This window comes from Mastacembelus armatus, chromosome 18 (assembly GCF_900324485.2).
Source record: "Mastacembelus armatus chromosome 18, fMasArm1.2, whole genome shotgun sequence".
In the NCBI taxonomy this organism is placed as follows: domain Eukaryota; kingdom Metazoa; phylum Chordata; class Actinopteri; order Synbranchiformes; family Mastacembelidae; genus Mastacembelus; species Mastacembelus armatus.
In genome coordinates this window covers 13,979,086-14,007,030 of record NC_046650.1, presented here as the reverse complement: position 1 = coordinate 14,007,030, position 27,945 = coordinate 13,979,086, and the positions used below count along the sequence as shown (strand labels likewise).

Sequence of the window (27,945 nt, the reverse complement as noted above, 5' to 3'; positions counted from 1 at the left end):
TTTTTGTTTTTTTGTTTGTTTTTCTGACATGATGTCAACCCTCCATGTTGTTGACCACTTTCTCTGACCTCTCCTTTTGCAGAACACAGACCCTGTTCACGACATGCTTCTAGATGTCATCACTTGGGTCGGCATCCTGCTGTCGCTGGTGTGCCTGCTCATCAGCCTCTTCACTTTCTGCTTCTTCCGCGGCCTCCAGAGTGATCGCAACACTATCCATAAGAACCTCTGCATCAGCCTGTTCATCGCTGAGTCCCTCTTCCTGGTGGGGATCAATCGGGGGGATCAGCCGGTAAGAACGCTGCACTGTTTAAGAACCTTTTTTAAGATGATGGAACCTCTGGTTTCCTGCTCTGGTCTGATGGGCATTCCCAGTGGGTTCCAGTTGCTTCAGAACATGTTTGATTCTTCCAGGCTTAGTGATACGAAATACTGAATGAAAATAATTAGATGTCGTAATGCGACAGTTCACAGAAGCATACACACACGTACTTGAAAGTACACTATCATACGCACACATCAACACCTGTGAACTCACTGTTGCATCCTTATACCCAGCTTACTCTTACGCTGTACATTCTCACTGATATAAATTCATCCATTCACCTTGAAACCACCTCCTGGTGCAGTTTTCCACTTTGTAAACACTTGGGATTAACCTGGATAAAGCTGTTAAGTACATTAACCCTCCTCCCAGTCTGATAAATGTAGTTTAAACAACATTACTTTCCTGTAAGAGCTCTGCTCTGGTAGCAGGTGGAGGCATGCTGTCACTGCACAGTCATCTTGAAGTGTGTGCTCAACACTGTAGACAAATCGGGAGTCATTACATATACACAGGATGGCAGAGGGCTTGATTCCACCTACAGTTTCCTGCAATCCTGCTATTTTAGTTTGCTAATGAGGCAGAGTACCCAGTTATCTTTGCTTCTCTAGAGGAAAAAAAAGCTGGGACATCAGATTTCTCACTGCTAATAGTCTTAGAAATTTGAGTTATGTATTTATTGTCATTGTTCCCACATAATTTGAAAATGTGTTTCTAGTGAAGGTGAATAACAGTGATGTGCCCTTTTATTCACCCTCATGCTATTAAAACAAATTTATATTTTGCCAAATATCAAGTATATCAAACAAAAGTCACGGGGCGTAGTTTACTACCATATCCCTGTAAAGTTAAAGATAATGCTCTGGCCCTACACCTTTCCCTTCCATAACGTTTTATGGGTGTGATTCACAGCCCAGCTCCAAGATCACTCTCCTAGACTGCAATTAACGTCCACTCAACCTTTTAGTTATTTAATTGGATCAATTTCAGTGACAAAATATGCTAGTTATGTTCAACTGTGCCAATAATTAGATCAATCCATGTAAGTACTGTGCCTTAAACTGTGTGGGCACATGCATACATGTATGCAAATGACAATGCTGTAGTCATGTCTCATCTGTGTGTATCTCTATCAGCTCACGAAGTGTGTAACTACATTATGCTCTCACACCTGGCCATGTGGTACGAAAGGCAATGAGATCCAAATGGCTCTTGGACTTTTGGACTTCACTTCTTCATAGCTCTCTTTCAACCATGCCAGCTACAGCAAACAAGACCACATGGGCTCAGTAGCTGCAGCGTTGTTCTGCCAGTCACTACAGGCAAACATCCAATCACTTCAGCCAAACAAAGCTTAGCAATGTTAATCGTTGGGAAGACACAAACATGGATAGGTCAGAAAATGCTGCTCAGTTATAGTCATGTGTATGACACACTTTGACACTCATGTTTTACCCTTCAGCAATGCATTTAATCCTTCAGGAAATCAGCTAAGTACCCTAAAGTGATTTGATTAATTTTCATGTCTCCCTTCTTTTCTCCTCCCTCTTTGTCTCTCATTTTTGTTTATGTCTGCCACTATAAACCCTTCCCAGATTGCATGTGCCGTCTTTGCTGCTCTGCTCCATTTCTTTTTCCTGGCAGCGTTCACATGGATGTTCCTGGAGGGTGTGCAGCTTTACATCATGCTGGTGGAGGTGTTTGAGAGCGAGCATTCGCGCCGCCGCTACTTCTACCTGGTGGGCTACGGAGTTCCTGCACTGATTGTTGCCGTTTCAGCAGCAGTGGACTACCGCAGTTATGGCACCGACCGAGTGTGAGTACTGCACATGTGGAGCCTGCGTTTGAGCACTTTAGACCTCACAATCACTAATAAGATTACACTGTGGTGTATGGTTTAGATAATTCATTTTAGACAGTAGTAGATTTTACACTAATTTCCACGAGTAGAATTCAAATCCATGCATTACTACTGAGTACATGGACAGCTTCCTTGAAGTGCATTAATCAGCAGATTATCAGATATTGATAATCACAATTTTAATAATTTCCATAAACAATTCTTTCTAGATCAGGAATCCTTTACTAATCGTTTGAAGTACTACTAGGTATGTGAAAACATTTGTGTAATGTTTTCTGTTGCTCTATAGGAGCTTTGTCTAGTTTGTAGTGAAACCCTTGAAAATAACTATAGATTTTGTCAATGTTATCATGCATTTAAACTACTGTTATGTTTTTTTTTAACCAGAAAGTCTCCGTTTTTATACTCAGAGTACAGCATTTGAAAGATGGGAATGAAAGAAGCTTATGGGAATGCATTATGGGAAGTGTCTCTTGAGATTACCCAATGTTGCTTAAAGTAAAAAGCACAATGATAGAGTGCTCTTTAAATGTTCTGAGGGAAACGTTGCATCAGATATTTAGGGAAAGTGAAGGAGGTCTGAAAGCAGAATATATTTCGATGTCATTTTCACCATTGAGAATAATTTGTTGTCATGCAATAGACTTTTCACTTCATGCTCTATATTGCATTGCTAAGGATATCAAAGGCTCTCTAGTCCAAAGGGATGTAACTTTTTTCTTATGCACATACATATGGAGAAGCCTGAATACTTAGGCAACATATGGAGGACTACATTAATCCTGCTCTGTTAGCAGGTAGTCATGTACACCATTTCTACCTGTTATTGTTCTGGAAATTAACATTACATTGTTCAGACATGTTTCAGAGGAAGCAACTTTATGCTGTTTCGTGCCATCAAACGAAAAATAATTCTTTGCGAGCTTGGAAATCTGTGAATTGCGACTACATCGTGATCTGGTGGGGTTAAGTGGGGAAACTGGAAGGTCAGAAACAACATCCCATCATTGTGTGTATCCTGAGCCACAGCTACCCTAATAACAACTTGACTTGGGTTGGTTTGAGGGGCTTTAGCATTCAGGCAGATCATGCTCCAGTAGCTATCGCTCATCATCAACTTTTAATGAAGCAGAACGGTTACTCAAGCTCCGTACATTTCCCCACTGCTGAATTGACATTGTTTTGACAGTGGAAAATGCTAACTTCAGGAGATAGTATTGCTGGATGAATGTCAAACTATTGTGGTTAATGTCTTGAGCATTTTAGACTGCAAAAATTACAGCACACGGATGGAGAGTTTTATAGGGAGGGAGGAGGTAGTACGACCAGGGAGACGGAGACTGAAAGAGAGAGGAAGAGACAGGAGATTAACAGAAAGATGGGGGTTGTCACAGACTGCCTTTTTGTGTTTCTAACAGAAGCAACATAAGATACAATTTCCCAGACCTTTACTCTGAAACACAACTTGGGTCTATAAACCAGTGTAATGCCAAGTAAAGGATGGCCCTCCATTCCTCTCTCTTAATCTCAAACCCATCTGAAAATAATGAAGACCAGCATCAGCAGTTTGCTTCAAAGATGTTTATCATACACACACACACACACACACACTGCCACACATGATGCAACTAGTAGACAGTGCATTTGTAGATTGGCGGAGCCATAGTTCTTGGTGATTGATGAGGTGATAGCTGCCACCGCCTGAGCCTTGGCATCATGTGAATAATTAAAGTCTGCCACCGGTGGAACAATTATACGCAGTCATTGAAGGATGAGGGAAGGGACAAGGAGTGACACGTGGTGAATAAGAGAAGGTGGGGGAGGGCACATAGTCCCGCCACAAATTGATTTGAGGACCAGAGCAGCGTTATCGTGTGTGGCCTTATTTTGAGCAGAAATGTCCAATAAGTGACCCGGGTGCAGTAGATGAATGAAGCTATGTCGAGTGACTCATAATAACTGAGTGCCACAAGCAGCCTGAAGGTCAGCTGGCTGGTGAAGTCACCTGTCCAAAGTTCAAGATCAAATAAACTCTGATCCCAGGAAGGTAAAGTAGGATTTCTATTCAGCTACTCCTGGCAATTAGTCTAAATATCTAAACTCTTTATTTTCCTCTAGTCCAGTGAGGTAGTATAGTGGTCAGCAAAACATGGGATTCTGTGTAATTTCTCCAGTTTAATGAAAGTAATAGATCAACCAACAGGAAAGTCTGGAGACAGAATTACATTTTAGTTTTAGTGGTCTGGGTGCTGTAACAGCAGCCTAGTTTGTTCCACTGAGAACACAGAAGCATTGTGGGTATTGTTGAAGGTCCCCTGAGGACCTTTCTTGTAAATAAACAAAGTTAATGTTTTGATATTCATTATTATGCAGTATGTATCCTTGAAACCTCACAAATATGCAGAAATGATTCCCTTTTCAACTGTCCGACATTTGCATGTTTTATTTCTTGGAATGAACTGAACTTGGCTGTTGTAAGGGAACTGCAAGTCAGGGGGCACATGATCGACAAGGGCAGCTGGGCTAACAGACGAGAGCTAATCTGCTAGCATGCATGCCTCTACAAGCCATTTTTACAGTGCTGTGGGTTTGAGGAGTTTTTATTTAAAAATGGTATAATGGATACATGTCAGTAGGAACTGAAAATGTTTTTTTTTTTTTCTGGAGTGACATTTCGCTGAGCCTTTCTTATTATCTGAAGCCTGAGCTCCAACCTGACACTGTGAACAGAGTTTAATAGATGCCTTTGTCTTGTTGGCAGTGGCAAACCTTTTGTGATAAAGAAGTGGAAAATAACTTGCTTTTCAATGTGTGATTAACTTTGTTTATATAGTCAAAAGTTATATTCTAGAGCGGCTTGCAAATGCAACTTGTTTCTCTGATTGTTTTCGCACATTTATCTATTTTTTTTACTCTGTTGTAGAGATTTTCTATATATAGATTTTTAAAGATAATTGTCTTATAAACATTCTTTTATTCTAAGATTGCCACCAGAAAGTATCCCAATAATGGCTTTGGCTCTTTGTCTGCCATGTGATGTAAATGGTCACAGACTCAGGCTGGACATTTTTGGTGCTTCTGCTTATTAAAACCATTCACAGAAATTTGTATCAATAGAAGAACAGAAGATATTAACAAAACTGGGGCTTCTCATCAAAGAAATAGCTCCATGGTGCCACTAGTGGTTACAAACCTAAACAGTAACTTTAATCAGTGTTAAACAGGCACAAGTCTTAAAGGTCATGTTAAAAGACAAAATGTGCTTCAGGACTTCAGACTGAATCAAAAAGCTGCTAGTCATTTTCATGGCCCGAATATTTCACATTGCTTTACTCACTCAGTTGGTCATCAACTCACTATCACGTCAATGAAATGACTGTCTCAGTTGCAGGAGACGTCTTTGCAGATTAAGTTGGCTAAAGGGACAGTGTATGTGAGTTCACTGCAGATGCCAGAACGCTCAGCACAAGCTGCTGCCTTGAACAAAGCTTACGTTTTCTGTTTTTTTTTTTGTTTGTTTTTTTGTTTTTTTTACATTTTCTTTTCTTTTCTTTTTTTACTGGAATGTGCTCAAAAAGCCAAACACAAGCATGACACAAGCAGAGAATGGGAGGAATAGGAGGCAGAAAAAAATGACAGTCTGCAGCTCCTGCCGCCCACCATCTCTTTAAATCTGTCTATGATCTGAAGAAGAAGGCAAAACTGAACAATCGAACCTTCAGCATAATTTATAACAGCCACGTTAGCAGCGTGTGCTTTGATGAGCTGCCAGGTTTCTGTTTGTGCTTGTTCACTTTTTTTATGCATCCATATGTGCTTTTCTCTGTTGCCTGCTCTCATCCATTGGTAACAAGTGAGGGAGAGACATATCAATTTCCAGTAAAAGTAAAGGAACAGTCACTTTTTGTCCTGTCACTTCTTACACAGTATTGTCTTGTTTGTCTGAATTCTTCGGTGACAAAAAGTGAAACATGTACAAACTTGTCCATAGCAGTGGAGGTTTTTAGCCTGAATTTTTGATTTGTATTGTTGTAAACAGCGGAGACGCCTCATTTTGTTTTTCCACCAAGGGAACGGGACCAAAATAGGATTCATCATGTCACGGACGATTGTATCTTGCCTTGTTTTGCCATCACATTGTCTCTGCACAGTATCAGATGCTTACATTTTATACATTTTAAAGCAGCAAGACAAGCTTTTAGAGCCTTTACTACAGTGACTGTCTGAAGCCCAGTGGTGCGTTCCTCTAAAGTGTCCCATACGCTTCACTTTGCCTTAAAATGCTATTGAATTACAGCTAATTCTCTGCCACTTCCATTTTGCCTCTCTGTCAGCCTGAATGACAACACGCCTGTGTGAACTGTAATTTTCCAGTGGCCAAAAATGGAGGCATCTGTCTGCTGCAGTAGCGGAGATTAAAAGATTAATAATTCAACCACAGGTCATGAATCAAGTTTTTTTTTTTCTTTCTTTCTTTTTTCTTTCTCTTTTGCCATTTCAAAGGAACACTGTCACCTTCCGCCGGCCTTGCTGCTTCTGATCCGTATTTTGTTTTAGTCAGTGGAGAAGAGCTGACCGGCTTTAATGTTTTGATATGAAGTATGAGGTCAGGGGAGCATGTTATTTCATTATTGGGCAAATTACAGCAGTCCTACAGAACCATCACAGTTGCCATGAACATGTGAGGCACTGTTGAGTATTTAATGACTGTGTTAGTCATGTCTGTCAGGGTCAAGGTCAGTCCAATTCTTTTGGAGTGATAGTTAGGATTCAATTGAGAACTAATTGAATCATCCATAAATTATCATCTGCGAAGGTAATTCGCTGCCTAAATCCAGCAATTTGAGAAAGAATAAAGCTAAATTATTGTTATCATCCCTAACAGTTCAAGCTACAGCTCCTTCCTGTTTCCTCTTTTATTTTTCAATACTCCACCTGTTTTGGCTGTTAAATGCCATTGTTCCCCCTGTCATTACAGGCTTCCCTCCTTTCTTCCAAATTCTTACTGATGGTCATAATTCTTCAAGCCCCTTGCGGCGATCTATGTTTTGAAGTGCCTATTCCTCTGTGTCACTCTAGCCTCCCACTTGATGTATATCCTCTGAGCAGGAGTATAAAGTTATAACCACAAATCCTACTCTGCCTCTCCCCACTTTCTTCTCTCATATTCACCATCATCTCTCTGACTTCATATGCTCCTTCCTTCTCAATCTATCTCTTTCATTGCAGTTGCTGGCTTCGCCTGGACACCTACTTCATTTGGAGTTTCATAGGACCAGCAACCTTGATAATTATGGTAAGCATGTTCCCTCCCCCTGAACCCTATATCCCCAACCCCTTCATGTGCTCATTAACCCTACTTAGCCTGCGGGTCGTCACTTAAATGGTCCACTGAGATCCCTTTTAGTAGCTCACATCCTCCCTCTTTTTTGTGCCCTGTTGAGCATATATGCCACCGCTGGGCACAGAGCCGTCCAGAAAAATGAATGAGGGGTGTAGAGAATATATTGCAGTTTGTCACCATGCCGCAGTCACTGAGACAATTTTTTTTTGAGGGTGGGTGGGGGGGGGTTAGAGACTGGGAGATAGAGAAAGAGAGTGAACTCTGCTCAGTATGCAGTGTTGGTGTAATCTTCAATGCGATTATGATTGATTTTGTTCCCGTTCCAACTCGTACTCTACTACCTTTTTCCATCTCCTCCTCGCAGGCACATGCAGGAGCTCTGGGTGCAGATACTTATTACACATGGAGGACACACATACACACAGTGTATCATTTCCAACTAGGACAGCCTGAATCTTATAATAAAATCGCTCATTCCTTGATCCAACTGCTTTAAATCTGGTGTTAGACTGGTGTTTGTCTAAGTGTTTTAGCCAATGCCAAGCAGTAAATATCGCTGTGTGTTGTGCCACTAATTTTTCGAGACACCCGTCAGCTATCATAATAAATATCTGGAATTAGCTAATAATTATCCCTAACAAAAAACTGACAATATGCTCTTTCAAGTGCAATATTTACTGCAAAAAATAAACAAAATGTGTTATTCCAACAGTTTTTAATACAGCTGTTACTGACCAACCACAATCTGGTTGTTAAATCCAAATATGAATAATGCAGTTTCATGCTCCAGTTTGGAATAATCATTCACAATGCATCTGTGTGTGCCTCATGACTCATTTCTCTGTTCGATTTACAAACAACAATATGTATGTTGGAAAGAGGGTTAGAGCCCAGATCCAATTCTAACCCAGGGAATTGGTCAGGGTTTGTGCAAAGTTGGATATTAAGCAGTTAAAAATTACAGTTTGTTGGTTTTATTATTCTCATTTCATATTAGCTGACAGTGACAGCTCATTGATTGTCATTCTGAGACTGCCTTTTTATATTTTTGATTAGTGACTCAGAGAAATAGAGAATACTGAGAAGTAGGGCTGTTTAATAGAAGTTTTTTTTCCCCCCAGCAGTCAAACATGTTTGTTTTCACTAATTGCAGTGTGCTTGACAAAGTACAAAAGTTCAACTCACTGAGATGTGCATGACTCAACATCTGTGTTGTTCTATTTCCTTGCCTGCCAATTAAAAGAAATATTTGGTATAAAATTGAAAAGACAAACTTGTCCAGGTTGATTAGAAAGTGTCTGATTTTATTGCAAATAAGGCACACAAAAAATATCCCACTTGTTTTAAACGATGGCCTGGTGTATATAGCAGGAACTGTGATGTCACGAATGATGACAGTTCTTCAAGCATTTTACAAAAAAATTTTTGGATGTAAAAATACAAGAGATAGCAACAGCCACAGCAGTCATTCCCTGTGGTTGACTCTTAAGTGTGAATATGAAGAGAGAAGTGTGAATAAGTTTGACAGAATGGCTCCTTCATACCAGTATGCAGTTGTCTTCTCTCACCGTTCCCTGTTTAATTCCTTGTACCACCGAAGAGGTTTTATAGGATTTTGCGCTCTGTTTGGCAAAGTGGGAAACCAAGTCTGGCTGTAGCATTCCAGCATTGCTCTACAAAGTGCCCTGATTTAAAATGAATGGACCTGAAACGGAAAATATACAAGCTTCATTCCTGTCCCTCTCTGCCTCTCTCTCTCTCAGCTCAATGTGATCTTCCTGGGCATCGCTCTGTATAAGATGTTCCATCACACGGCCATTTTGAAACCAGACTCCGGTTGCCTGGACAACATCAAGTAAGAGCACTCAGATCGCTCAGATGTCCATTAAAGTTTTCCAGAAATAGCACCCCTTGTAACGTTTTGTTATAGTGAAACGTTCTTTCCATTTGTGAGTGTCGTAGACTCACTTGCAAAAACATACACTGACAACAAAATTGTACTCTGGTTGAATCAGTTTGTGCAGTTTTTTTCCCCTGTTTCCTTCAATTTAATTAGGCTGTGGTTAACAAGCAACTTTTTTATTTTGCTCTATATTTAAACTGGTGTTCCTGGTGTTTCACTCTGTCTTGTCTCTCCCTTTGATATTTTAAAACCCTTGTTAAATGCACTTAAGCTTGTGAACACCCAACCCAGGGAACCTAAGCCTGCAAGGTAAGCACCTCCCATTATGCTGAAAGGTTGTGTCAGGCAGGGTTAAAATCAAACAGGTACTCTGCTGTGTCTCCATCATTATCTGAAGAACACTGTTGTCCGCACAGGAAAAGGCCAGGAGACAATCTGACAGACCCGACCTGGTGTTATCTTGGTGTCTACAAGCATCCAGTGAATATTCATATTGAGTATGAGTGTGTGCTGTGTATGTTGGAGTATGTTTTTCTCTGCCTATGCCTCACTGCTTTCAGATAATATAAAAAAAAGCTCTAGGGACATTAATGGCTATGAGACTCTATACATTTATTCTACAGGTAAACTTAATTTGAGGTTTGCAAAGGTGACTGGAGTCAAATGCTGCACTTTAAACAGCATTACCACAGAAAGGTAATGTGACATGGAAAGTTGATGTTCAGTGTGATAGCACAAGTATAGCAAGTTTATAGGAGTCTGCTAATTTTAATTTTGTAGCACATTAATGAAAAACAATAGCTGTCTGGAACTGTGGGAAGAATAGAAAAACAATATTGGATCGCATACGTTCGAAGATGGTCAGCAGTAATGTTAGGTATAAATGATCCGTGGTTAATGGAGTAAAACTTGCAAACATAACTTCAAACCTTTTGTTTGGACAGGTAGCATACACTGGTCTTAGCAGAATGTTTTTTTTGTTTTTTGTTTTTTTGTTGTTGTTGTTGCAGCTGGAAATGAGGTTAATGAGAGCAGTGAATCAAAAACGGTGAAGTTGCAGGCCACAATACCCAAACTGTGACCTGAAAATCTCAGTATAGCAGGGAAGCCTAATGTTTGGTTTACACTTTCTGACTGCGGGTGACAGGTTTACAGTTACTTCAAATTTAGATTAGTGTAGAATAACTAGTTAGTTATTAAATGCTCCATATTGTTATCTGAGGCAGTGTTCATACAGTACTATAGTTTGTGCATTAGAGTCTATAGATTTAACATCAACCACTGTGTTTACTAAAGTTTCATCCTGCCATGTCATGGATGTGGGAAGAAACTTCTCGAAGTTGTTTTTAAGGTCCCTTTACCCAGGAGAATAACAGCAGTTCAGGTCATGTTTGACGTAAGCGCCAGCTACCTGGTGTCGGTGCAGACTCCTTCTACAGATGGTGTAAAGTTGTTTTGCTGCCTGTTTCCTATGATAGATAAGGGTCTCTGCTCTGTTTTTGCTGTCTGCCTCACATTTTTTTAAGACACTCTGGACACATTAGTCTACTTTATAGCTGGCGTTCTGGCTGTTTTTTTTTTTTTTTTTTTTTTTTTGTGGCATCACATCACTGGTGGTGTCTGGGCACGGTGGCCCCTGTCTGCCCTGCTCCTCTCAGAGCAGTGACACACACATAAAAAAACAATCTTCTGTGACCATGATGCAGCATGCTTTAGACTGTACTCTGCCGGTGTGTTTTTCTATCACAGATATTCACTGCAGGACATTCCTGAGCTAACCTGTAGTTTGCATTTAAAACAGGCCCAGAGTGTCACCTGGACCCATCCAAAACAAGCATATTTTTAACTGGTTATATTGTACATAATATCTAAGTGGGCAGTTATACATTACTAAATTAAAATAGGTTGCAGTGCACATACTTAGAAATTAGTCACTAAATAATCCTGAATTTGACATCAAAGCTATTTATTGTCTCACACTGAGGTTTTCTATCAAAATCTATCAAATAACTGTGTATTTTGTTCCTATTTGATTCTGGCTTGTATATGCATTGAGCATTATAACACATGACCTTTTCCCATGTCTTTCCTATCTTATGAAAACTAAAGCTGGGACCGTGAGTTCTGAATGCTGCCAATAGAAAACAATATGCCTAAATGATACATTCCCAAACACACAAGCTTATGTTCACACTGAGACACGTGTAGGTGCAAATGTATGCACATGCCCAATCTCAAACATCCACTTATAATTGCCTGCATACACCTTGGCTCAAACACTGGCACAAATGCAGGCAGGCAACTTGCAGCCCACATGGACTCTGGTTGAATTGATGCCTAGTTTATGCACCGACTACCCAGTCTGGGAATAAATTGCTTTATCTAGAGAATTTTTTTTTAAATTCACACCATGATTGCCCCAGAACAGTAGGCACCTCACTGAGGAAAGCAGTAATCTAAAATATTGCAATAGTACAATACTGAACTATTTTGTTTCAGGATAAAAAATATGAGAATGCAATTGTTTAATTGTACAGTGGCCAATTAGCTCTAGCAGGCTGCTCTATATCTAGTCAAAATTTTCCATGTTTCTTTATATGCGTTTTCTATCGTTGGTATTATTGGCTCTGCAGAAAACACAATGACTGCTGGGGTTCTCAGTATCATATGATTAATAATACTTCCCTCTCATAATGTACCAACCAGCTGACCTCTTCAACAAAGTCTTTCAGAATTTCAAAGCAGTCTGCACTGTTTCAGGTAACCAGTGAGAATGACACAAACCTACGCTGCTTTTGTCAGCTCTCATTCATCTGACATAGTTTTTAGGTCAGGAATCATTTATCACCACATGAATGCACATTCAGCAAACTGGCCTGAGTATTGTTGAGTAACATAACCTGTCAGAGCCATTAGCTGGTGCTTCTGTTTCATTATAAACACATAGTCGTAGACACAAATTTACAAAAGCAAAAAATAATCAGTTTTTCATTTGGACCTAAATGAAATGTTTGAGATCATTGTGGCCATTATCGTGTGATATTTTCAGCTCCATTTCAGCCTTATTTTTTTATATTAACTTTTCTTCGAGGTATTTTCGAGTTTGACTGGTTTGATGATCATGATAGCATGGGTTAATTAAGTCAATTTAGCTTAGTTTAATGAGGTATATCTTCTTTTGTCTCATTTTTCTGCTCTTTGGTTCCTCTTTATGGTTTGATGTCACATTTTCTGTTCAGATTTCATCATGTTGCCTTATTTTAATATGAATGTTTCATCTCTCTTTCACTCTCTCTTTCTCCCTCCCTGCTTTTCTTCTTGTGATTAGCACTCGCATCTTGCCTTTTTATCTTACACTGTTTATCTTTAACATCTTTCTGTTTTTCATCTTCCATTTTTTTCCTCTTCATTTTAGCTACCGTTATTATGATGGATGTGTTATTGTAGAATGGCACTGGTAAGATGCAAAATTTCTCAGTGTGTTTGATGTGTTTTTTCCCTCCTCACCTCATAATGGAGACAGCAGCTGCCATTGCCCCGTGATTCATGGATTACAACATGACTTTTGCACCATTGTGACTCTAAATACTGAGTTTGCTTCTGAATGCGGCATATTTAGAACATGATGGACTGAACGGTTTTAGAGAAAGGTATGAAATACATCCTGTGTAGCTTCCTCCCCTTGGAGATAAGAAACCTTGAATGAGAGACAATGATGATCATGGCAAAGTTAAAAAAACGTCTTTGCCAGTATCAAAAACGTTTGTCTATTGATGTCTTGATGTCTAATCACTAAGAGGTGATTTGCATTTTAAGCATACCTTTGGGTAAATAATTAAGACCCTGTCAGGTTGTCTTTTTCCTCAAGAAAGAGACTATAAAATGACTTCATGCAGATTTAAAATAGGCTGAATTGACCAGTTGCAATCTTATACATAAATGATCTGTGACATTGCAATGAATGGCACCTCTGCAAATTAAGTCATTTTGAAGGAAATTGGTGGTAATTTGATGCCACAGTCTGAAGTAGTTCTCTGAATAAAATTGCTCATTTTTGGTGTTTCTGCTCGATGATTAGCATAATAAAGCTTTCCCTCGTTTTTGTGCTTCGAAAGCCTGGAATTGCTCTGCTGCAGCCCTCAGGGACGGATAGTATATCCATATATTGCACCACTATTCAGATGGATCCACAGTCTTGTGGCAAGCACAGTTGAGCTTAAGTACTTAAATTGCTTAGGTTCTATATTTGACTTTCTACAATTTGTTTTAAATACATGTTTAATTAAAATTATTCATAACCTATTTTGAACTTAATGATGCCAGGAATGTGAGAGAATCTGTAAGTAATATTGTACCAGTAAGTAGTAGGCAGGCAACAGTCCTGACAGGATAAAACTCAACTGAATTGCACTCTGTTCATTTGTAAGTGAGCTGTTATGCTTTTCAGTGACTGGTATGCAGTCTCAGAAGTTTTGCCTCAAGGCTCCTGCAATGCAGCCCTGAAATTCATCCTCATATTTTTATCTGATATCTCCAAAAGAAGATAAGCCATGTGCGATATGAGTCATAGCCCCTTCATATCCTGTCCTCTCAGATGCATTTCCTATGACCTCTTGTGTCTCTATCATCCACCATCCTTAGAACAAAGCTTCTACTAGTTAGAGGGCAGTATTTTGCTACTGGACTGTCTGTGTCCACTCTCAGGGCAGTCGCCTTGATGAAGTACCCCTCCCACCAGGTCATTAAGACAGCCCTGGGAAAATTATGTTTAATGGTTGCCGTGGTGAATTCATAAATCATTTATTTTGCAGCACACCTGGCCCATTTATGAAAGCTTAAATGCGAAGGTCTGCCAGCATTTATGAGGGGAGCTAGATATTCTGTGAACCAATATAATTATGGTTAGCACCTGTACATCACTAACAAACCCCTTCCAAAAACGTGTGAATGTCTGGCCTTGGATGATGTGGATTCTGTAATCTATGCTGCATTGTTTCCATCTTAAACTTTAAGTCTGTATATTGTATTTGTGTCCACATATTTCAGATTACACCTCTCAATCTGTTTAGATGATTTAATTTATTTCTGCTTGTTTTCTTTTTTATTTGGTTTTCGGCGTATTGCTCAGCTATCAGGATTATGAACCTGAGATCAAGTAAGACCAGTGGGATGACAGCTTTTCCCATAACTCCATCTTTCATTTATTTCTCACATGAACACATCAACACCCAAATCCATCCAGCTGCCCATCCGAACCGTTAATATGATTAATAGCGAAGTGCTCAGTCACACTAAAGGCCACATTCGTGTCTTGGCTACACATAACATACATAACAAGCAAGATTACTTTTAAATGGCATTTGTGTCTTCACAGTGCAATCTATAGAACTGTCAGTGCTGTAATGCCAATAGAGCAATCACAGCTGTCAGCTGGTAGCCTTATTTCTAAGTACAGAAAAAAATAGGTTGAAATGATCATAACAATATCTACTTTTGTATCTTTCATAGCATGAAATGACCTCCAGGTTAAAGCCAATTAAAATGAATACATTTGTAATCATGATAATCATTGTCAACGAAGAGGTATTTAAGCTCAGCTACAGGGATACTTCTGATAAAAAAGAGGTGGGAAACACTTGAATATGGTGCAGAATGAGCACTAGTTACGTTTTTTTTTTTTTTTGCAGCTGGATGTTTGCAGTGCTTCATATGTACAAATTGAAAGCAGCTCTTCCTGCTAAGGATAGATTAAGTTGGTTTTGTAGAAACATTTTATCATTATTTTTACAATAAACCAAAGATAAATCATTTTTAGTTCTAGTTGTCATCCATGTAACCCTAAATCTTCCTCACCTACTGCAGCACACAGGGAGTTACCAAAAAGTTGGAGGGACAAAATGCTTCTCTGCACAGTGAGTTTGCATGAAGATAGAGCCCTTCATTGTTAACAGACTGCACATTGTCGCATTTATCTCAGTTCAACCTTTCAGCTGTGGTAGGAATTTACAGGACAGTTATCACAACCTTCAGCAGACAATAGAGTCCAACTTTTAATATACTCATGTAAATAGTCTTCTAATGAAAATGCCATTTTGTTACCGTCCTATTTATACAAACCTCCATTATTGTATAAATTAATCTTGAGAATTTTGTGGTCAGCTATGGTTTGTCAAACAGCGAATGACGTTGCTTCAAACTGTGCAAATTAGGAAAAGAACATGTAGCTAGGACACAGGCAGACACTGAAAATAAAGATCTTGTCATTTCTCATCAGTTTCCCTCTTCATTTGTTTTGTGCCTTTTCTCCCTCTCAGAGAAAAACCTTGATTTTTAAACTGAATTAAGTGCCGACTTAAACTGTCATCAGGGTATTTGTTTTATTCAGTAGTCTAGTGTTGAAATCAGCCTTACTTCCCTGTATTGTCAAAACAAATGGAGGTTAGCAGTGAGCTTTGTCAAATAAATTGTAAGATGTATGTTTTGACATGTTTCAGATCATGGGTGATTGGAGCTATTGCTTTGTTATGTCTGCTGGGCCTGACCTGGGCTTTTGGCCTGATGTATGTCAACGAGAGCACGGTGGTCATGGCCTACCTGTTCACCATCTTCAACTCCCTGCAGGGGATGTTCATCTTCATCTTCCACTGTGTCCTGCAGAAAAAGGTATGGCTTATTCTTAAGATATGCTCTACAACTTCACACCACACTTTTAAAATAATTTCATTCCTCAGCAAAAGTGCCCTAAGTTGGGTCTGATTGTAGGTTTTTCTTTGTGCGTGCTGTGTCTTCGTTTTCTTGTAAACCCAGGTACGTAAGGAGTATGGGAAATGCCTGCGTACTCACTGCTGCAGTGGTAAAAGTGTGGACAGCTCTATGGGCTCTGGGAAGGGCACCACGTCTCGTGCTCCAGGACGTTACTCTACGGGATCACAGGTGGCTGGACACTTTTCACGTTTCCCTTATTATCCTAGTCCGTATACAAGAGGAGACACGTCTAAATAATACACAAATATACATCTCCTTACAGAACCAATGCAAAAATAGTGTAAAGGTAACAGAATTTATCCATTATCGATTTCAGGGATGTGTAACAAATGTGCAGGTTTGGGAGTGATAGCAGGAAAATGTAGTGCTTGTTGACCTGAACATCTATAAGTTCATAAAGTCTGCACACTAACTTACTGACTACATAAGTATTGGCTCAAGTTTTGTTCATGTTTCGTTTGTGCTTATTCATGCAAATTTAATTCCCTCTGCCAACTTATATGAATTCTATAAGTGGTAAGTCTCCTTGTAAAGTGAATTGTTAACAAATTCCGCCCACATTGACATGAACTATATGATGAATTGCCATGATACACTGTAATTGAGCATCGTATCCATATTCCAAAGATTTCCTTCCAGTGTTCAATTATAAATAGTCCTTAGAGTCAAGCATGCAGTGGCAGCCCACGATACAAGCTGGATTCTGCATACAGATCAAAGCATTTAATTATACCCAGTGCTTTGACAAGATGGCTCTTACCTCTTGCTCAGTTGGAATGGAAACACTTTTGGCTGTTTATCGCTAATTTTGAGGCTTCTAAATCAATTTGTAATCAGCAAAGTACATGCTAACTTGTTACCTATACATTGTTCATGTTCTCATCTGGTGAAAAAAGCAAGAAAAATAGCAGTGTCATTTTCAACCCATCTGTGCCTCCAGTGCTGGGAACATGATGTTTGTCAAAGTATGTTAATGGGATGAGTTGTGCCAGTATATGTTGTGCTGTGTAAAATGAGCTGTGTGTGATCTAAGGTGACACGTAAGTGCCTAAAACAACATATCCTTCCGAGAGAGTCTGACACTCTCTGAGCATCTTCACATCATTTATCATGTGATGATTCAGCTTTTCTGAATAGAAAGATGTTCACAAATCTGAATGTCATTTATGGGGTTAATGAGAATTTTAGGAGGATGGTGATGGCAGGGGCATTGACTTAATTAAGCTGTAGCTTGTCTGAGATGTGTATGAATAACAGAAAATACTCTAAAAAGCTTTTTTATTTATTTCTTCCTCTTTCAGTTTTCTCAAATTATTATTCTATTATGCCATATTCTGCATATGGTCAAATCCATGTTGCTATAATGGGAATGTAAAGATGACACTTAAATGCAGTGTCAGGGGTCAGATTCCTGTTTCCATTTCTGATAATTAATTTTGCTTAAAATGATAAATTAAAGGTCAATTCTGGTCATTTTTATGACTGCAGTTTAGACAGATTATAGAAACACCTGATTTGGAGTAAAAACTCAAAGCACACATGTAATGTAGCTAATGACCCATCACTGCACAGGATAACTGTGTACACACAAACATGCTAAGACCCTTTTGATTAGGAAAGTTAACAATGTGTATTTAATTAAACAACTGTGGTCGACCCCTTTGGTTAGGTCAGTTTACTCACCCTATAAATAATGTCTGGCTGGAAATCCCCTGAAGTGTAGACAGAACCGGTGAGAGGCAAAGAAGTGGCATAGATTATAATAACAACCAGATGAAACAGGTATGGGGGGTTAAATATCTTTAAGCTAAGATGATGGTTGGATGACAGGAGAGCACACAAACAAATCGGAGTGAAATCACTGGTTAATGACTGAAAGGTGAAACCTCACAGATGGATGCTTTATAAAAGACAGGTTTTCCATTTGACTTTGTTTTTTGCCGTGGAGTAAATCTGGCTAACATGGGCCTCTGCCTAACATTTGTATGACTGGCTGATTTTTCCACAATTTCAGAAATGAACTCGGTGGATACAGTTTTATTACAGTATAGTCAATATGAGTGATGACCAAAACTACAGTAGAATAAAAGCCTGAGGTTGTAATGAATCAGTACTATTATAACCCCTCTGTATTCAACTCCTTAGCTTGTGTGACAGCCCATAGGACTCTACCATAATTAACCAGGAATGAACGCTCTTGGATTGAACCTTTTCAACCCGACACACTGATTCACTGAGCTCGGCTGATCACTTCATTATTGACTTCACCTATCCTGTTACTAATGCTCATCTTTAATTGGAGGTTACTTATCCCCACAGCTCATGATTTAAAAACTAAAATCAAAAGCTTCTGATTCAACCTTTATTGCATTAAAAAGTAGAAAGATATAAGTCTGAGGAAGAACTTACTACTAATGCTGTTAATAATTGAATTGAACTGAAATTCTTACTTGTTAGCTGCACTTGTGATGATGCTCAGCATAAATGATCTGACCTGTTTTGACATGTTTGTCTCTGCAGAGCCGCATTCGTCGAATGTGGAATGACACAGTCAGAAAACAATCCGAGTCCTCTTTTATGACCGGCGACATCAACAGCTCTGCGTCACTCAACAGAGGTACTTGGTCTCACAGCCGATATTTTCTCGAATGAGTCCTCCATACATCAGCCTTCAGCTCAGACTTCATAACTTATGCAAGTGACATTTTTTCTGAAAGCCTATTATTTTCTCGCATTATAATCCTTTTCAACTTAATGTGACATAAGAGCTTTTTGACAAGTAAAGTTTTCTACCGCAAATCTCAAACATCTCAAGGGAAATGTTTTGCAATAACTTGCCTCAGATACTTCAAATACTTACAAGCTTAAGATTTTTCATAGTTGGTAATTAATCACCAAACACTGGAGCGAGGTTTTTAAATATGAAAAATGAAATGCTTCAAAACTGTGGTCAATACTCCAGTGCTCAAAAAGCCTGGATGTCTTTAACATTTTTTTGCCTGGTTGAAAGAGAACATGAATCTGAATGCAAGACAGAGAGAAATTCCAAAAGAATAAGTTCCTTCTGGGTGTCATACTGCTACAGAAAATAGATTATCACATCTGCTATTCTGAAGCATCAACAAATAATTTCTCCTGTATACCACAAAAAAAGAAACAGACTTTTAAAGATCATCACATCATCAGTGCAGTCAAAAATACAGTGAAATAAAATAGTCATTATTTGTTTTGTCGCATTATTTTTGAAAATTCCAGTTTTGGTGGATTTCATCAGTGTGAAAAAAATACATTTTTATTTATTTATATTTTTCCCCTTGTCAAGCATTGAAACATTATGCTATCTGACTGCAAAAGCCTTGAAACAAAAATCAGGCATCCACTCATAAAAAGTGCTGAACAACAACCTAAAAATCCATTCAGCGAGATTCCCCCACAGAAATACATTAATAAAAAGTATTTTACCATAATGCATCTGACATTGGCACAGTGAATAAAGTTAACTTCAGAGTTTCTGAGGTCAGATGACAGAAAAAAAAAAAAAAAAAAAAAAACAGCTAGCAAACATAGTCCTCACTGGCATCCCTGCCTTACTTCACTCTGCTCACTCTGGGCACCTGCTTGCGTAGACGCTAATGCATAGTTACAATGATGGATTAATGTTCGACACGGGGAGGAAGTGTTAGGATCTCAATAATTAGGCTCTCAGCTTAGCACTATCAAAAGACATGGCTTTTATTCATTGTGGAGAGGCTGAACTGGAGTGGGAGGTGAGGGGATAGGTCGGGAGTAGAAGAAAGGCACAGATAAAAGGTGGAGATAGAAATTGTTAAAGCAATTTTATACCCCTGCTTCTTATCAGGCTGGATCTGATAGAGACGACACTCACAAAAGCTCAGGAGTGTGCTGAGACATGCATTTCTGCCATTTCAAGTATCAGAGGAACAGATGCAGAGAATTCCACTTATCTGTGCCTGCTCCTGTGTTGTTATTAAGGAATTATATGTCGAGGAGTAAATATTTCTTGCTGATTTTTCTTTTTTTTTTTTTTTTTTTCCCGCTCTCCTCCGCACCCCAGCTCCCCACCACCACATGTAACATGAGCTTGTAGCTGACACTCCTCTCTCTCTGAGCTGGGCTCCTCTCGAGAGCGCGTTCGTGCAATCATCTTGATAGCGCTGTATGTTCAATTTATCCCAGCATACAGGATTAATGCCACACAATCAGTGTGATTTTGGAAATTGTCCAGTTTAGCCAACAGATGCAGTAAGTAGGGGATCTGTCATTGGTAGATTTCAAAAAGGGGTTGCTGTTTATGCAGCACGCTGTAATTAGGACAAGCAGCAGCAGCAACACCACCTGACTTTTTATTTATCACAGCAACATTCGGATTTTAAAGCAAAATAATACTATGCCTAATTAATACTTAGTTCATTAAAAAAATAAAATAATAATAAGACATGAGCCTAAATCAGCAGGACCATAATTATTTTATAATTCCAGTATGAACAGTCTTCCAAAATATTTTTGCAATTAAAATACCATCAGAATTTATACCATCATGCAAAATACCTAAATTTCCCTTTGGGGATTAATAAAGTTTATCTTATCTTGTCTTAGAAAGTTTAAGACCAACTTTTGAGAAGGTGGGAAGACTTACAAGGTAATACGGAAAAACTTTTTCCACTGGTGTGACAGATCCAGACCATTAGAACGCTACACTCTGCCAGAGGATCTAATTGCTGTGTACTCGTACCCCAGGTATAAAAGATGTTTACTCGCTCTGGCATAGTGCATACTGGAAGCACATTCATGTATCACCCTTATAAATGTTAAATTGGGCTTCTTTAAAAATAATAGAATCATATCATGTTGACAGAGTGGGGGGGGGGGATCTTGTAAACAGGAAATGAATGTGAGCCGCAAACATTTTGATCATACTTGATATTCCGCATAATGTATTCAAACACTTGGAAATAAATTATTTTTATCACCAGTGAAGAAAAACAAACATCAGGGAATCTGCCCCATTCATGTTTAAGATTGCAGCTTTCAAAACTGCAGCTAATCACAGGGCTCTCAGTGTGAAGGTTGTTTTGGTGGAGTAGTATTTGGTTAGGGAACTAATGTGCCATTTGGGCAAGATCGAAGTATCTGAGGAGAAGCATGGCAGACATAGAAAATTAGCCTCTGTTCTGTTTGTGACTCTGGACTAAAGAGAGGACATATCACGTCATCCAGATGTTATTTTAGCAACAGCACAAATGCTCTGGGACCAAAAAAGAGCTTTGCTATATGGAAAACAAATACATATAATATTTACATACTTATTTGAATATATATTATACTACTAATCAAAGAAATGGTGTTGCTACAAATAGTGATAACAGTGTAGGAGTTGGGCCCTGTCTTACTGTTGCACAGTGCTTCATCATGTGGAGAAATTCAAAGCCTAGTAGTCCTACCATTCATTACCAGTGCAATCTCTGTAGGTATTGAGTGAACAGTGAATCACATTGAAACACATTCATTTGTGTTTATGAGTTCAGCCTCAAAGCCCAAAGAGTGTCCCGAATAATGACGATATCCTGTCCCGTTTGAGTCCAGAACTGTAGCAGCGAGTGTTCTGTTGGGCATGTCGGTGCGTTTTTGTAATACGTGTTTGTTTGTATGTGTATGCTACCTGAATGTGGAGCTCAAAAACACTGATGGACAGACATTAACAATACAATTAACACACTGTCCATCGGTCCCATTAGCCATGTCAGTTCAGTTCTGCCACTTTCATGTAGCAAAACGCCTCACATTTATGATCACATGATCATTTGGATGTTAATGGCTGTCACTGCTCTGCTGCAGCTGCACAACTGATATGTATGTTCTCTCTATTTCTCTCTATATCTCACTTTATCTATCCACCTACCACTCTTGTTCTCTTCTTTTTTTTTCTGTCTCACTTTGTCTCTTTCTGGCTGCTCCAGGGGCTATGGCTAACCATCTTATACCTAATGCACTCCTACGTCCTCATGGCACTAACAATCCCTATAATACATTGCTTGGGGAATCGGCAGTCTATAACAACCCTCTGGGCATGTACAACACACAAGGTGTGCTAGCTTCTTTTCATTCTTTAACATTGTGGCTAGGGCAGTGTTTTTTTTTTTTCATGACTTGCCCTGCAGAATCTTTATTCCTTTCCAGGAACAGAAACAACTTCATGATTGGCAAGTTTAAAAGTAACATAGTCACCCTTGAGGGGACTTTACAGGGCTTTAATTAAAAACACTGCTCTAGATGGTGTGTGTTAACATTAAAAAAAAAGGTCTATAGCTTTATTTAAAAAATCCTGCAGGTTGGTTTTGCTGCAGGGTTTTTTGTTTGAGGTGTATTCTGGCTCCTGGTCAGGGCAAACAGTTTGGTTACATAAGTCAGTTTCACTCATGGCTGTTTGGCAGATGAAGAGATTGTAAAAACAAGGAAATCTTCAAAAATCAAGAATGAGTGCCCGTATGGAGCCAGATACATTCTCAGTCATATATTTTAAATGTGCTCTAATATTGTCAGTGAAGCTTGTGTGCCATGTCTTCTGTCTCTGTGTTTTAGTTTTAGTATTTTATTCTGTTTTAATGCTGCTGTTGGATTGTCAAACATTATTGTTTTGCAATGAATGTGATTGGACTTTTTAAAACATTTATACTGCATAGAAACCAAATTAAATCATTTATATTGCATAGAAAAAATAATCTGGTGCACAAACATCAGGGCTGACTCATTTCATTCTCATGGGGTTTCAGTAGTTTTGCTAGTTTCCCCCTTTTATTTAAAACTTTAAATTGCTAATTCATACAACCACTGCTCTTCAGAATGTGTCATTACACCAATGTAAATTTAATCTACTGTTAACATTATTTAAGGGCTTTTTATGGTGTTTTTCAGCTTCAGTATTTCAATGCACTGGCTATAACAGCGGTAGAAATATTTGATCTGGGTATTAGAAAGTATCTCTGATCACCAGCTACCAATCCATTTTCTTCCGGGGTCAGTCTGACTGTTGAGATGCCATTTTGCTCTCTACAGTACTTAATTCCAGCTCTCAGCAGTCAATATGAGATTGCTGTAACTTTGTGAGCCTGTAAAACTGAAAAACTTGTGTAAGCTTTGATCAGTGGATAATTTATGTATGCAGTACAAGTACTGCATTGGAGGCCTTGACAGAGGGCTATAATTCACTTACATTGCAATAGATGTAAAAGAAATATCCGGAAGAATGAAAATGCAAATTCATCAAAAGATTTACTGGTACATTTGATACAAAAAGTACCCTTGGCTGGTTTTACCCTAAGGATTCTGCAAAAATGTATACTTTTTCACATTTGTTCTGAGATATGTTGTGGATACACAGGGTTTTGCATGGTGACATAAAACAATTGCATACCAGAAACATTTTCTTGATGCGGCATCAGCATTACTGTATGTGCACATTGCTCTTTCTACCTGTCACTGTTACGCTTATTGTGTTTTCTTCTTTCCTTTCCCTCATGCTGTCCCTAAAAGAGCCCTACAGAGAGACAAGTATGGGAGTCAAACTAAACATTGCTTATCAAATGTAATTGACTTTGGCTTTACTTTCTTTTCATTTGATGCTGACAAAGGGGTAATAAAAAAAAAAAAAAAAGTCTTATTCCCTTTGGAAGTAATAACATTCTTTTATGACAAAGGCCCTCGCCATCGCAAATATATCCGTAAAAATCACAACCTGAATTCCTCCGAATACTGTAATAGCACTACATGATGTGAAAAGGACCACAGGCATTTCTGCTTATTGCAGTTAAATATCCATTGGCCCAATTGTTATCACACTCTGAATGGGCTAATCCAATTACAGTCAACATTCAGAAGACTCACCTCAACATTTCATAAGGCACATCAATATAAATTGATCTGTAGTCTTTTCAGTGAGTATTGAACAGCTGTGCCTTTGTTCATTCATTTATGTATTTTTTTATTTTTTTTTTAAACCATTCACTTTGATCAGGCCAATACACTTGTGAAGGTCTCTTGTCAAAATTTCAAGAGGTCAGACTGCAAGCCTGGCACTTTTAACAAGCTGGATGGCCTTGACTGAGGTGGTTTGAATTATCATCCAAATCTTGCTTTGATGTTTATAGCATGGAAATTTTGAAATATACATGTTTATATAACAAAGAGAACACAATGTTCTTCCTTCCAGTGTGGTTTCATTTTGAAATAATAATAATTAGTTCACATGGATAAACCATATAAACGATTTCTTTCCTAATGTTGCAATGCTCATATGGGACAATATGGCTGGGGTACAAATTTACAGCTGCTGCTCTGGTTTGCATTCACTTTGTGAAGTGTGAAATTCATGGCTGTCGTTCGTCTGTGTTAGCTTGTTTATTGTGTAAGCTTTGTGATTTTGTGCTGTGCTTGACCTTTGTGTTGTGTGTTGCACATTTATGAGTGTTTTCATCGCTACCATTGAATAACTGGTTAACCTTACTGAACAGTGAAAGTGGGTGTTAGAAATACAGTATTAGTATCAAGGTAAGTGGTGTGCGATGCTTATATTTGCAGTATAATGTAAATACAATTCCTTACCTAATCCAAATACTGTAGGGGGTTTATTTCCACAAAGTGCACGTTATGGAATTGTGACTTGTAGGCAACATTATGTACTGAGAGCATTTGGGAGTCAGGATATATGTGAGGATGAAAGGCCTACAGTATTTGTGTTTGTGGTTTGTGTGTGTGAAAATGGTTGATGTGTAGCTGTGGCAGTTATGTCCCATCAGATTTCATCCTTCCCATTCACCCACTCTACCCCCCAACCCAACCTGTGTTTGCTTTTCCAGAGGGAATCCTGAACAATGCCAGGGATACAAGTGTCATGGATACTCTACCACTGAATGGTAACCATGGCAACAGCTACAGTATTGCCAGTGCTGAGTACATGAGTGACTGCGTCCAGATTATTGACCGGGGCTATAACCATAAGGAGACCACCCTGGAAAAGAAGATCCTGAAAGAGCTCACCTCCAATTATATCCCCTCCTACCTCAACAATTCCCATGAGCGCTCGTCTGAGCACAACCGAAACCTCATGAATAAGCTGGTCAATAATGTTAGCAATGGTGGCAAGGACAGTGGCTACGGGATAGGCTTGGGAGTAGGGATGGGCATGAATGTCGCACTGAGCCTAGATGACCACTCCACCTTTGGTCCGCACCACGATGAAGGCCTAGGCCTGGAGTTAATCCGTGAGGAGTCTAATGCCCCACTGTTGCCTCAAAGACCACCCCCGTCCTTGCAGGCAGTTGACAACCTTCACAATCACCTCCACCAGTCAGTGCCACCACCCCTTCCGCTGGCCCACCACCCTTTCTCATCCGCCACGACTTCTTCATCTCGGAGGAGGATCCCCCAGGAGAACAGCGAAAGTTTCTTTCCCTTACTTACTAACGAGCACACTGAGAATGAGGGCTCGTCACCCACCCACAACCACCAGAGAGACTCCCTTTACACCAGCATGCCCATGCTGCCTGGCCTGCCTGATGTATCTGCAGAATCTGCTGATAGCTCCAAGGATGGCGGAGACACCAAGAGCCCAGAGGCCAGCTCGGATGACGTTTACTACAAGAGCATGCCCAACTTGGGCTCACGCAACCACCTCCATCAGCTGCACTCCTACTACCAGCTTGGACGGGGCAGCAGCGATGGCTTCATTGTGCCACCAAACAAAGAGGATGTATCTCCAGAGGAGGCCTCCCAGGAGCCCCCGCACCTGGTCACCAGCCTATAGGCCCAGACCCCAACCCATGCGTCCCTCCTATTTCCATAGTCCTCTTCCCTGTGTCCCCTTGTTCCATCAGTCTTTGGCAGTGGTAGCCGTTATTTTTATTCTGTGTCCCGAAGGCTGAGGCAGAGCAAATAACTGTACTCTTGCTGACAACGAACAGGATCATAATTGCTATGTATGGGGGCTAATATATGACTATATTTGGTTAGACATTGCAGGAATCTGTTGATGTTGTGTTCCCTCTCTCCCCCAAACCCTGTCTGGTTTGGTGTGTTTTTGTCTCAGTGTGAAAAGAATTACTCACACAGGATTTTTAGGTATCAGAGATATAGTCTGACAGTCAGAAGGAACTGCATAGCCCCAAACTATTCAAGTCAAAACTATAGACTTCACTGGAATAAATGGGAAATTTAAAAAAGGGACTATTTTATTATACTTCTGTATCTATATTGACTTTTTGACAGATTTTTTTCCTCTTTGGTGAGTTGCAGCACATTTTGTTTGCTGAAGTGTCCCTTCAATGGAAAAAAAAAAAGGCAAAAAAAAAAAAAAACTACACACACACACATTTTGAACAAGTACCATGAAGGAATTATTGATCGTATGCTTTCAAGCATAGCTGTTCTTTTTTCTTTTATTTTACTGTAATAACAGTTGTTAAAAGAGGGAGAAAAAACTAATAAGAGAATTATGAGATATTTCTATGTACTTGTACAGATAACTAGCATTGCACATAATAGTATGCTTTTTTGTTCCAAGCAAACCGTTTGTCTCTGTAAATGTAGTGATTAGGAGCATTTTTGTTCTGTTGTGCTGGCCTTTCTGGATTTCTGGTACCAGTCTTTCTTTCTTTTCTTTTCTTTTTTTTTTTTTTTTTTTTTTTTTGGATTTCCTGTTTTGCCATTCTCCAAGAAATGAACAGCTAAGTAAAAACAAAATGAGTCAAAAAATAAAACAAAATATTTAACATACAGGCATTTTTGTGCAACATATTCACTTTTATTTTCAGTCTCTTTTCTTTTTATCATTTGATTTCTTTTCCCTGTTTCTGTGTAGACTGCAGAGCTCTCATTCACAAAGGGGTAGAGAGACTTTGAGTCAAAGTTAATTATCAGGTGTCCCTCAGAAAGGTTCATAGTGCATTCTGCATCTATATTGGCATTCAGAAAACGCTTTTGCTTCTCAGAAAGGGAACAAATTGAACGTTGATGAGCACCAGGCACTTGTACAAAAAGAAAGATGGGTGTTTTTACTTATCAAAGATTGAGCTTTAGGGATGTGAGAAAAGCTGGAAGTGTGTTGCTTTCTTCCTCGAGGAGAAACTATTTATTTGTTTAAATAAAGAGTAGAGGATCGGAGTAAGTCTAGTGGCACAGATACATTTTTTATTGTTTTATTATTGGCAATGATTATGACTTCTTATTTATTCCTTTTTGTATTGGTTTCCAAGTTGAATGACCTCATAACTAATATTGGTTGTAACAGTGAAACTTGTTTGCCAAGAAATAAATTACTGAGTAAGATTTATCACTTAGCTATGACAAAAGTTCTGGTGTTTTGTCTGGGTCTTGGAACACTATAATACGGATAACAGAGAAGGACCTTCAAGTGATGGAACAATCAATTCTTTCTTTTTTTAAAATTATGAGTTAATATCCCTCATTATCCCTCTGTCCATTTTAGTGCCAAATAAATTTTGGCCCAGCAACAGTGGATGTGCTCTGTATGCTCTGCTTTATAATAGAAGCAGTGATTTCATAAGCTGTAATAAATATTTCAATATCATTGCTGGTGTAACCAATGAATTCTTTACAGATACTGTTTAACATGAGTTTGCAGGAAGACATGAAACTCATCTGGATCATTCATCCTGGCAGAAGACATGAACCGAGGTAAGCCTGCTTCCAATCACAGTCACAGTATAATCACC

At 39.1% G+C, this 27,945-nt stretch overlaps 1 protein-coding gene across 5 annotated transcripts in view; it reads left to right on the top strand.

The window, feature by feature from the left end:
• The window catches only part of LOC113143974 (adhesion G protein-coupled receptor L3), a 183,946-nt gene extending 156,397 nt beyond the window's left edge, over positions 1–27,549 (top strand). For 4 of the 5 annotated variants that reach the window (XM_033325711.1, XM_033325710.1, XM_026329614.1 and 1 more), the window contains 8 exons: positions 83–292; positions 1,921–2,141; positions 7,416–7,482; positions 9,294–9,385; positions 15,928–16,096; positions 16,241–16,366; positions 18,719–18,815; positions 25,072–27,549. In XM_033325711.1, the coding sequence (XP_033181602.1) occupies positions 83–292; positions 1,921–2,141; positions 7,416–7,482; positions 9,294–9,385; positions 15,928–16,096; positions 16,241–16,366; positions 18,719–18,815; positions 25,072–26,018 (1,929 nt within the window). In that variant the 3' untranslated portion in view covers positions 26,019–27,549. Of the gene's footprint in view, positions 1–82; positions 293–1,920; positions 2,142–7,415; positions 7,483–9,293; positions 9,386–15,927; positions 16,097–16,240; positions 16,367–18,718; positions 18,816–22,176; positions 22,303–25,071 lie in introns of all 5 variants that reach the window. The other variant, XM_026329598.1, reaches the window with a different exon arrangement.
• The last annotated feature ends 396 nt before the right edge of the window (positions 27,550–27,945 follow it).